This window comes from Leucoraja erinacea, chromosome 14, assembly GCF_028641065.1.
Source record: "Leucoraja erinacea ecotype New England chromosome 14, Leri_hhj_1, whole genome shotgun sequence".
Lineage (NCBI taxonomy): Eukaryota > Metazoa > Chordata > Chondrichthyes > Rajiformes > Rajidae > Leucoraja > Leucoraja erinaceus.
In genome coordinates this window covers 22826658-22839381 of record NC_073390.1, presented here as the reverse complement: position 1 = coordinate 22839381, position 12724 = coordinate 22826658, and the positions used below count along the sequence as shown (strand labels likewise).

At 42.6% G+C, this 12724-nt stretch overlaps 1 protein-coding gene across 3 annotated transcripts in view; it reads left to right on the top strand.

Moving 5' to 3' along the window:
* The window catches only part of skila (SKI-like proto-oncogene a), a 66637-nt gene that overhangs the window by 35453 nt on the left and 18460 nt on the right, over nucleotides 1-12724 (top strand). For all 3 annotated transcript variants that reach the window (XM_055645779.1, XM_055645778.1, XM_055645777.1), the window contains exons 3-4: nucleotides 8739-8831; nucleotides 10917-11017. In XM_055645779.1, coding sequence (XP_055501754.1) covers nucleotides 8739-8831; nucleotides 10917-11017 — 194 coding nt within the window. The remainder of the gene's footprint in view (nucleotides 1-8738; nucleotides 8832-10916; nucleotides 11018-12724) is intronic.

The following is a 12724-nucleotide window of genomic DNA, read 5'->3' as shown; positions in this document are numbered from 1 at the left end:
TGAACATGTGACATTTCAGGTCAAGTCAAGTTTATTTTTCACATACACATACGAGATGTGCAGTGAAATGAAAGTGGCAATGCTCGCGGACTTTTGTGCAAAAAGACAAACAACCAAACAACCAAACAAACTATAAACACAATCATAACACACACATATTCTTTTACATAATAAATAATGGAAGGAAAAACGTTCAGTAGAGTTAGTCCCTGGTGAGATAGGCGTTTACAGTCCGAATGGCCTCTGGGAAGAAACTCCTTCTCAACCTCTCCGTTCTCACAGCATGACAACGGAGGCGTTTGCCTGACCGTAGCAGCTAGAACAGTCCATTGCTGGGGTGGAAGGGGTCTCTCATGATATTGTTGGCTCTGGAGTTGCACCTCCTGATGTATAGTTCCTGCAGGGGGGCAAATGAAGTTCCCATAATGCGTTCGGCCGAACGCACTACTCTGCAGAGCCTTCTTGTCCTTGGCAGAGCAATTCCCAAACCAGATGGTAATGTTCCCGGACAAGATGCTTTCCACCGCCGCTGCGTAGAAGCACTTGAGGATCCTCGGAGACACTCTGAATTTCCTCAATTGCCTGAGGTGGTAAAGGCGCTGCCTTGCCTTACTCACGAGTGCTGAGGTGTGTGATGCCCATGTCATATCCTCGGAGATGTGGACTCCAAGATATTTAAAACAGTTCACCCTATCCACAGGATCCCCATTTATCCTCAATGGAGTGTACGTCCTCGGATGATGTGCCCTCCTAAAGTTCATGATCAGCTCCTTCGTTTTTTTGATGTCATCCTGGCACCAGAGTGATAGACCAGCCACCTCCTCCCGGTAGGCCTTCTCGTCGTTGTCTGAGATCAGGGGCTACGGATTGTAACCAACTACCGAGCACCCCTCCCTCATCCGCAAGTGCCGGCACCTCCCTAGCTGATGACCTGAACTCCTTTTACGCTCGTTTCGAGAGGGGCAACACCACCCCAGGTTGGGACCTTTCTTCAGTCCCTGAAGAAGTCATCCTGAAGATGTCTGAAGAATAATCCTGACCTGAAATGTCAACTATCTATTTTCTCCAGGGATGGTGCCTGAACCGCTGAGTTACTCCTGCAATTTGTGTCTAACAAAAGCCACAATGTTGGATTATGAAAGATTTAAATTTAAAGATTTGAGAAGGGCCGTGACCTGAAACGTCATCCATCCATTTTCTCCCGAGATTTTTTTTTGAGATACAGCAAGGACACAGGCCCTTTGGCCCACTGAGTCCATGCTGACCATCGATCGATGCACACATTCTATGTTATCCCACTTTTACATCCTACATATTGGGCAATTTACAGAACCCATTGAACCTACTTCTTTGGAACTGCACTTCTTTGGAATGTGGCGGGAAACCGGAGGAAACACACACGGTCACAGGGAGAATGTGCATAATCCACACAGACAGCAAATGAGGTCAGGATCAAACCCGAGTCTCTGGTGCTGTGAGGCAGCAGCTCTACCGCTGCACCGCTGAAGAACTGTAGTTCAGAGGCACAGCGTTTTGTGTCTAGGATTTGAAGTTATTTTGGTTAGAGTGCTGGGTTTTAAGGGAGCATTTGAATGGATGAGATGCCACTTGAAAGCATGGGTGCCACTGATGGGGAAAAAAGAAAGAAATTGGGGTGAAATGGTGAGGGAGTTCAGAGTTTTTGGAGCATTGTACAGTTTTGGGTGAGTTGGAATTTATACAAGATGTCCAGGTGTAGATGAGAGTCAGCAGCAGATGGGTTGAAATAAGTGTGAAGTTGAGTGATATTTTTGGAGTAATTGTAGCTCAAACACTGTGGGATGGAACCCAGCTTGCTTAACATTGGAGCCTGAGGTTGCCAATACTACAGCTTTAGAAAACAACAGTTTTAATGATAATTGATGCTTTTTTCTAACTTTGTGATTAGTATCTGATTGCAAAGTTGAGGATTGAATTAGAATGGCACAGTGGTGCAGCTGGTAGAGTTGCTGTCTTATAGCCCTGTCCCGCGGTACGAGTTCATTCCAAGAGCTCTCCCGAGTTTAAAAAAAAAGCAAACTCGTGGTAAGCACAGAGAATGAACGTAGCGGGTATGTCGGAGCTCGGGGACGTCTCTTAGCGGCTCGTAACGCTAACGGCAGGTACTTGGGAAGACTCGCTAACGGCAGGTAAGCACGGGAAGACTCGTGACGAGTGGCCATTACTGTAAATCTCCGAGTTCAAATCAGAGCAAACTCGGGAGAGCTCTTGGAATGAACTCGTACTGTGGGACAGGGCTTTAACAGTGCCATAGACCCAGGTTCCATCCTGAGTATGGGTGTTATCTGTACAGAGTTTGTGCATTCTCCCTATGACCGCGTGGGTTTTCTCTGGGTGCTCTGGTTTCTTCCCACATTACAAAGTTGTAATTGCCTTTGGTAAAATTATAAATTGTCCCTAGTGTGTACGATAGTGTTAGTGTAAGGGGCGATCGCTGGTCGATGCAGACTTGGTGGGCCAAAGGGCCTGTTTCCCCGCTGTATATCTAAAGACCGCAGAATATATTTATTCCTCAGAGTTTCCTGTTAGATGGCCACAAAAAGTTTTTTAAAAATGTCTAGTTTCTGCTGTCAAATTCTGCAGAACCTCTGGGGAAACTGACAGTGACGTTTCTACCCCATGCAACCTTCCTGTCTGTAAATATCAGGCTCAGTGATTCAGCAACTGAGAAAGGTAATTCCTCGTTTCCTATGACATGTTAACTGTCCCCACCTAAGTTTCTTATTGAGGGATTTCCCAAAAATGTCAAGGTTTAGCATCCTAGGTTTAAATATAAATTATACATTCTATTTAATTTACCCTTCATGTTGCAATTAAAGCTTTATAAAAAAAAACACACTTCATAAGCCAGTTTTACTGTGTTCTTGAATTGAAAAATACAGCGTTGAAACAGGTACTTCGGCCCACTGTGCCCACTCCAACTATCGATCACCTGTTCACACTAGTGCTATGTTTTCTCACTTTCGCAACTACTCCCTACACACGCGGCACAATTTGCAGCAGCCAATTAACCTACAAACTCGCTCGGATATGGGAGGTAACCGGACCACCTGGCAGAAAGCCACGCAGTCACTGGGAGAACGTGCAAACTCCACATAGACAGCACCCGAGGCCAGGATTGACCAGGTTCTCTGGCGCGACTCTACCGGCTGATCCATGGCACCACCCAGATGAGTTACAGTGACAGATGTATGAAGCATGTGTGAAAGTGAACAATATCATGGGGTAGACATAAGGAGGCTGTGGGATTAAGCTCATTTGTCAAAAAACCAAAATCTCAGGTTGCTAATAGCTTCATCTTCAAATGTTTTTTATGTTACCTATTAAGCACATTCTTGGTTATGAGAAACAATAGGCTCAGAGTATTATTATTAAATGTGAATTAAATCTTTAGACTCCAGTCTTTAGAGATACAGCGTGGAAACAGGCCCTCTGCCCACTGAGTCCGCGCCGACCAGCGATCACCCTGTACACCAGCCCCATCCTACAGACTAGGAACAATTTACAATTTTTACCAAAGCCAATTAACCAAAAAACGTGTACGTTTTTGTAGTATTGGATGAACCCTGAGCACCTGGAAGAAACCCATGCTGACACAGAGAGAACGTACAAACTCCGTACAGACTGCACCCATTGTCAGGATCGAACCTGGGTCTATAGCGCTGTAAGGCAACAACTCTACTGCTGCGTTACTGTGCCGCCCCAAGCATACATCAACCATACATTTTCTTTGAGTTTCTGTTGGGAACGATAGTGTCAGAATCTAAAATGATATGTTTTTGCATTAACATGGCTGGATTGCAATCCTGAAGGCACAATTCATGCCACCAGCTGCAATGTAAATTTGAATGTATCCCCATGGCCAAGATTTGTTGTGAGGTGAAGTTTGGTTCTTTTTTTGCCGTCTCAAAAACCCCCCCCCCCCCCCCCCCCCCCCCCCCCCCCCCCCCCCTAATATTCATTCTGTGTGGCCAGCGAAGAAAATGTGAAATGGCGAAGAAAACAAATCAAAAAGAAAGATTTTTTAAAACGTTAGTGAGAGAACAACGGCACCACAGTGTCTAAAACATTACAACTCTGTACATGAATAAACCCACTCAACTATTTTGAATATAGAACCAGGAGGATTTTTATTATTTCATGTATTTTGAAAATTGATGAGAATTTCTGCTATGTACTGAAAACTAAAGGATTTCCCTACTTGTTTTTGGTGCAACCTCATGCCAATTCTCAAGCAAGGTTGCCCTCAGCAGCCCATCCTTGATGAGTTTGCTGCTATAGTTCATCCATTTTTGTTCTTATTATTTGTTTAGTGTTATTAGTTTTTGGTTTTAGTCTTGGAGATACAGTGTGGGAACAGACTCTTCAGCCCACCAAGTCTATGCCAACCAGTGATTATCTATACACCAGTGCTATCCTACACAGGGGCCATTTACGGAGACCAATCAGCCTGCTACCAGAAAGGCTACTTGCTGAGGTAAAGCATTTCACCTTGTCTGAAAACGCCATTTCAAATTCTACCTCTTCAAACAAGTCGTCGGTCACCCCTGACTTTATCTGTACACATTGGATAGCTTGATTGTATTCATGGATCGTCTTTTCTTCGACTGGATAGCCCGTGACAAAAGCTTTTCACTGCACCATGGTACCTATGATGAAAATAATAAATTAAACTAAAAAATATTTTTTTGTGCTTTATTATCAGTAATTCAGGGAAATGCTAAGGTGATTTTATTTGAATTATGGTTGTGTGTAACTAGGTAAGTGCGACAACATAGAACTAATGTGATCAATAGTCGGTGTGGGCCAATGGGCCTGTTACCATGTTATATCTCTAACCTAAACTAGTTGATGGATGTGAACACACAAGTTCACAAAGTGCTGGAGTAACTCAGCAGATCAGGGAACAACTCTGGAGGTGCTCACACATGGATGTGAAGTTTCTGAGTGAGACCCTTCTTCAGATCTGGTTTGGATTTTTAAAAATATTGTAACATTCAACACTGATGATGACAAATGATATGAGTACTATGCTCGCAGATTCTTTAAGAATAACACCATAGGACATTGCACATCAATTTTTAAAGGACTTGATCTTATATGATTATATATTTTATCCATCCACAGCTTGTTTATATTTTAATCTTTGTATCATCCAAGATTTTCAATTTGGTAGAGGTAACCTAACGGGATTTGATTCCACAGAGTTGCTGTCGGACAATGTTTTGGCACAGTAATTGGAAATATTTCTGATGAATGCTTTGTGGAATTTGCAGCACTGGTATTGACAACATATTTAAATAGAGATATTAATCACTGTCTAAAATCCACTAACCGTTTTGAATTTTATAATTACTTTTACTTACAATATTTTAAAAACTGGGTAATATTTCAACTTCAACATAGTCAACGTACAATTGTAAACAAATGCTCGTAAGAAAGGCTAATTTTAACTCTTCATACCACATGAAATATAAATTATACGATAAGACTGATTAATTACCCCTTTGCCATCTTAGCCATTTGGTCAACAGTAATAGTCTTGTACTTCGGGATCTTTATAACTTTCATTATCTTCCCAAAACAACGATACAATGCTGGCGTGATACAGTTAATAGTGAGAGGTTAAGATGAGTATTCCCAAAGTCAAGATTAATGGCACAATATTGTGTGTTTACTTTAACAACTCCAATATTGAGGAGATACACTACCCTTTCCCCACTACTTCCTACGAGATATTACTATTGCCCGCAAATTAAACCTCCCATTTTGCAGACTACTTCCTCTCCTCATGCTGTATATTGTTGAGCATGTAAGTGAATGATACGTTGTTGTTACATGTACCTAGGTACAGTGAAATGCGTTGTTTTGCACACAATCTGGTAAAATCATACAGCAGATCTCACTCAGGCAGTATATAAAGAGTTGCCACGTTTCTCATGCTGACAAAGTTACAAAATGTTAATCGAACAGCCTATATTTCCTCACAGAGGAGATCCAGGCATGCCACCGTGCGAGGTAGTAGGTGGCCCCCCCACCGACCCCCCCTCCATTCACGGCAGCCCCCCGCTAGTTCTTCCCTTCGTTCTTGGCAGGCCCCCGCTTGGTCTCTCTTTCATTCTCGGCGGCCCCCCACTGTGTCAGAAATCATGTGCGGAGTGGAACAATGCCCAAACCCCAACAAAATAAAACGTTGGAACAATGTAAAACCCAAGCCAATGAGTTGTAAATATTAAGAGTTCAATATGTGTGGGAAGGAACTGCAGATGCTGGGTTATACCATTTTTGCAGTTTGAAGAAGGGTTCCGACCCGAAATGTCAACTATTCCTTTTCTCCAGAGATACTTCCTGACCCGCTGAATTACTCCAGCATTTTGTGTCTGTCGTAGGAATTCAATAGTACTTTATTGTCACAATTACCTCGATACAGTGAAATTCTTTGTTTTGCATTTAATTCAGTAGAATCATACTATACATAAGCACAATCATACATAAGCACAAGGGTGCAACGATTGAAGTGTCAAAATAGTAGATTTCTTCTGAGGCAGTACATATAATCGCCACTTTTCCGGCACCTTGTCTTTCCAAGTATTAACATTAAACATTAACTCAACATTAAAAACATTGAGTCTTATCTTGGCCATAAATGCCCGTTGTCCTGGTGGTGGCACTGGGTCGGTGTTGCAGGGAACACCCTGTTCTTGCGATGCCGGTGCCTTACACTGCCGCTTCGTGTCACTGCAGGCCGCGTCCAATCCGCGCGCTTGTCTAACCTCTGTTGGGCACGATCCATGTGATTCCCTGGCTGCTGCAGGACCTCCAGCGACACACTCAATCCACTCCTTGACCCGCGAGCTCCTTGTCTCTCGCCTCCCGCAGCCAACACTCCGCTTCCGTGCACCGGTGCGCCTACGGCCACCAACATCGAGACCCCCAGAAACTGCAGATGCTGATATACAAAAAAAAGACAAAGTGCTGGAGTAATTCAGCAGGTCAGGAAGCATCTATTGAGAACATGGCTAGGTCCTGACCCAAAACGTCACCTATCCACATTCTCTAGAGATGCTGCCTGTCCCGCTGAGTTACTCCAGCACATTGTATCTTTAGTTCTAAATATTGTTGGGGTGAAATATTTTTAAGCTCTCAGTGTGAAAGTATAAAACTGTTGACACCAGGCCTTAACTTTGTGCCTTGATATCACTTTCATTGCCCGATTTTGAAAAATTCTCATTCTCTGAACCTTCCTCTTGTCCCTTTCACTTCATAAGTTACAGGAGCAGAATTAAGCCATTCGGCCCATCAAGGCTACTACGCCACCCACTCATATTTTTCCCCATCAACCCCATTTGCCTGCCTTCTCCCCATAACTCTTGACATCCTCACTAATCAAGAATCTGTCAATCTCAGCCTTAAAAATACCCAATGACTCCTATGGCAATGAATTCCACAGATTTGCCACCCTCTGACTAAAGAAACTCCTCATCATCTCCTTTCTAAAGGTACGTCCTTTTATTCTGAGGCTATGCCCTCTGGTCCTTGACTCCCACTAGTGATAATGATAAAGATTGTTTGAGAAGGAACATCTGATGCCGCAAAACATGTCCCTGTTACATCTTGAATTATCGAATAAATTAACAAATGATAAATTCTGGTGCATTGATGGCATTATTTAGTTTTAGCTATTTAACACAGACTTTCAGGGGATTAATCTATTCATGTTTAGTTTAGAGATAAAGCGTGAAACACACCCTTCTGCCCACCAATCACCCCGTTTACTAGTTCTATCCTACACTCTTGGGACAATTTACAAAAGCCTACAGAAATCGTCGGGTATCCTGTCTCTCCACAGGGTGTACTGTTTTGTGGCCTTCGCTGGCATAGTTGCCAGAAGCTGATTAATTGTTGAAATCATCTGTTTTGTAGGAACTGTACTGAAAATGCCAACATTCATGAACTTCAGAATACAAATTTGTGGTTTAGTTTTGAAATACAGCGGTAGAGTTGCTGCCTTACAGTGCCAGAGACCCAGGTTCGATTCTGGCCATGGGTGCTGTCTGTGCGGAGCTTGTACGTTCTCCCTGTGACTGTGTGAGTTTTCTCCAGGAGCTCCAGTTTCCTTCCACATTCCAAAGACGTGAAGGTTTGTAGGTTAATTGACCTGTAAAAATTGTCCCGAGTGCGTAAGATAGAACGAGTTTACGTGTGATTAGCAGTCGGCATGGATTTGGTAGGCCAAAGAGCCTGTTTCCATGCTGTAATCTAAACTAAACAAGTGCTTTGGTAACTACTTTTTTAGGTAAATTAGGGAGAGTTTATGCTGATCTGGCATCACTTTGCATTGATTTTCAAGTCCCAAATGAAAGAAATAATACATTCTAAGTGCCGATGTACTTTTACAAATGCACGATGGGGGAAAAAGTAGATTAACTCTGCAATGCTTCTGTATGTTGATTGTTTAATGAGAGGAGACATGTCTATGTACGAAATTTAAAGTTGCCTGAAGTGGGTTTGAAAGCGAGGTAAGTTGGGAAAGCAATTATTTTGCCAATAAAATTCTATTAGATCAATATGTGTTACCTTATTAGATTTTGTTGGTATTCAATTTTTCCCTTGCGGATTTTATTGAAGAAATTGACAGCTTTGATCTTCAACAAATTCGACATTACTTCAGCTTTGTTTTTCCAATTTTTCTTTTGCAGCAGTCTGCCTCAGAAGAACTTCAGCCGAAGAGGGCACATTTAGAGCACGCTGGTTCTCAAGATGAAGTGCCTGAGAAAGGCCTGGACAGAAAGGTATCATACATACTCCTGATTCTTCTTAGAATATTAAAACAGGGATGTAATATTGAGGTTTTATGAGGCACTAGTCAGAATGCATTTATAATTTTCTGAGGAGTTGAGGAAGGATGTGCTGGTGTTGGAGTGGTCTAGAGGGGTTTACGAGAATGATCCCGGGGATGATTGGGTACATGTTTGATGAGCATTTGAGGTCACTGGACCGGTACTCACTGGTGTTTAGAAGGATTAGGGGGGGACCTCATTGAAACTTATCAAATAGTGAAAGACCTGGATAGAGTGGATGTGGAGAGGATTTTTCCACTAGTAGGAGAGTCTGGAGCCAGAGGGCACAGCCTCAGAATAAAAGGGCGTATCTTTAGAAAGGAGATGAGGAGGAATTTCATCAGTTAGAGGGTGAGGTAAATCTGTGGAATTCATTGCCACAGACGGCTGTGGAGGCCAAGTCATTGGGTATTTTTAAAGTGGCGAGCGGAAGATTCTTGATTACTAAGGGTGTCAAAGGTTACGGGCAGAAGGTGGGAGAATGGGGTTGAGACGGAAATATAGATTAGCCATGATTGAATAGTGGAGTAGACTCGATGAGCCGAATGACCGAATTCTGCTTCTCTGATGTTCTTTTAGGCAGTGTGGGGGGAGAGGGCAGAAGATTTCAAGAGTTTAGTCGTTGTTTTTCTGCATTCATTTTTGGGTTAAGGTGAGAAGGAAAAAATCTGAAGGAAGCATGAGGGGTAAGTGTTTCCCACAGAGGATGGTTGGGTATATGGAATAAGCTGTCAGAGAAGATGGTACAGAGAGATACATTTGAGACATTTGAAAGACATTTGGACAAATACATGGATATGAAAAGTTTAGAGGGATAGGAGCCCATGGGACTAGCTTTGGAAGGCACATTGGCTGGCATAGACAAGTTGGGCCGAAGGGCCTGTTCTCATGCTGTGTAACCGTCTTCACAGGTGTCCGTGAAGATAATGATGCAGGTAATTAGACTCCTACAAATTCCTACAGATGCAACATAGAAAGCACCCTATCGGGCTTGGTTTGGCAAATGCTCTGCCCAAGACTGCAAGAAGTTGCATAGAGTTGTGGACGCAGCCTGGTCCATCAGACAAACAGGCTCCCCCCTCATCGACTCAATCGACACATCATGCTGCCTAGGGAAAGAAAGCAACATAATTAATGACCACACTCCCACTCCAGTTATTCCCATCTCTGCTTCCTCCCTTCGAGCAGAAGAAACAAAAACCTGAAAGTACATACCACCTGTTTACACACTCCTGTTTAGTTTAGAGATACAGCATGGAAACAGGCTCTTCACTCCACTGAGTCCGCGCCGACCAGCGATCCCCGTACATAAACATCATCCTACACACAGTCTTTACCAAAGCCAATTAATCTACAAACCTGTACATCTTTCTAGTGTGGGTGGAAACCGGAGCACCCGGAGAAAACACACTCGGTCATGGGGAAAACGTACAAACTCCATACAGACATCACCTGTAGTCAGGATCTAACCCAGATCTCTGGTGCTATAAGGTAGCAATTCTACCCCTGCCACCCCTGTTATTATTAGATTATTGAACGGACCTCTCCTAAACTAAGAATGTGTTCCCAATTTGCCTGCATAGCATACAAAGCAATATATCTCTCAGTATATGTGACAATAGTATACCAATACCATAGTTCAAAATTCTTAGAGGCTTCACGGGGTAAATGAGTAGTTGATGTATCCCCTGGTGGGGAACTACAGCCAGGAGTCACAGTTTCAAAATAAGAAGTTTGCCGTGTTGGACAAAGATGGGAAGATTTTTTTTTCACCAAGAGATTAATAAAGCTTCGGAATTCTCCACCTCAGATGCTGCGGAGATGAGTCGCTGAGCATTTTCATTAAAGGGATCAATATTTTAGATATTATGGGAATCAAAGGATAAGGAGTTAGTGCAGGGAAATGGCGTTGAGGTAAAACAGGCACGAGGGGTGTGACCTTCTCCTGCTTCAGTTTCTTATATTTAAAACGGTAATGAATTGCATTGTTTTATTCTGAATTGGTTAATTTTCAGTCTTTCCTGCCTTTTATTGCAGAATGAATCTCAGCACGCTATGACATTCCAGCACTGGTGTCCAGTCATCAAACAAGAGGTGGATTATCCAAGTCAACAACATCCTTCAGTGATACATCCAAGGTAGGCTTCATATAGAGTAACTAGTGATCACTAAAGATGATGGTTTGAAGCTGTCTTCTAATGGAATTAAATAATGCCATTGTCTGCTGATATTTAGTCAACTGCAGTCATAGCAGTGGGAAGAAGACAGAAACTGCATGGATACAAACCAATTGTTCAGTGATTGGAGTGAAGGGTTGAAAATTTATGAATCATTTGATCTGTACTTCTAGACCAATGTGACTTCTCTAAGGTGTGCGGAAAAGACATTGTAGGGGCACATGGAACTGCGGGCATGGAATTTTGAGTAAAACGGAAAGTGCTGGAGTAACCCAGTGGGTCAGGCAGTATCTTTGGAGGAAATGGATAGGTGACGTTTCCGGTCAGAACTTTTCTTCAAACTTCTGAAGTAGGATGTCGACCCCAAACCTCACCTATTCATTCCCTTCACAGATGCTTCTTGACAGGCTGAGTTATGCCAAGACTTTGTACCTGCTTTTGTATACCATCATCTGCAGTTTGTCGTGTGTACTCCAGCACTTGGTGTTTTACTCATTGTGTTCTATCGATGTGTCTTTGCAAGCTGGTGCTTGTTGGGACAAGTAAGTGAGCATAAATCCAAATAGATCATCTGTGTAATAGAGTGACCTTGAGACCCCCACCTTTTATGCCACTATTATTTTAGTTTTACTTTGGAATGGTATAAACTTGGGATTTAGATGTTAATTGTCAAGTAGAGAAAAAAGGACAACAAAAGCCAGGTAGACACAAGGAACTGCTGATGCTGGAATCTTGCGTAGAACACAAAATGCGAGTCAGGTAGCATCTCTAGAGGTCATGGATAGGTGACGTTTTGGATCGGGGCCCTTCTTCTGACAACAAAAGACATTTCAGTAAGTTGATGTAGATTTCTATCTGGACCATCAAACCCAATTCGTGAAGCAGTATTTATTAGTGTTAGAGAATGAGTACCACAAGTGAACCAAACAGCAATACCAGACAGCTACCTATTGGCACAATCAGACCAAAACCATGCTTATTTTTAATTTCTACCACAAATATGCTCTCTTCCCACCGATTCATTTCTGCCATTTTAGTTGAGATGATTTTTCATTTTACTGTTTTTTGTTTTCAATGTCTTTTCCCATTTTGAATAGCAACACATGCATTCTTGGCAAATGTTACATCTGAACCGAGTTTGGATTCTCACACCTTCTCTGTTTCCCACAAGGCTGGCTTCAATCTCCTGCATTGCCTGTAATTCAGCTCTTCCATTGCTGAAATGGAAGTTCATATCGCTTTTTATTTTTAGTTTAGTTTAGTTTATTGTTACGTGTGCTGAGGTACAGTGACAAGCTTTTGTTATGTGCTAACAAGTCAGCAAAAAGACTATACATGATCACAATGAGCCATCCACAGTATACAGATGCATGATAAAAGGAATAACATTTATAGTGCAAGATTAAGTCCAGTAAATTCCAATTAAATATAGTCCAAGGGTCTTCAATGAGGTAGAGAGTAACCCAGGACTGCTCTTTAGTTATTGGTAGGGTGGTTCAGTTGCTTGATAACAGCTGGGAAGAAACTGTCTCTGAATCTGGAGGTATGCATTTTCATACTTTTGTGCCTCTACTCTTGCCTGATGGGAGTGGGGCGAAGAGGGAATGACTGGGGTGAGACACTTCCTTAATTATGCTGGTGCAGATAGAGTCAATGGAATGGAAGTCG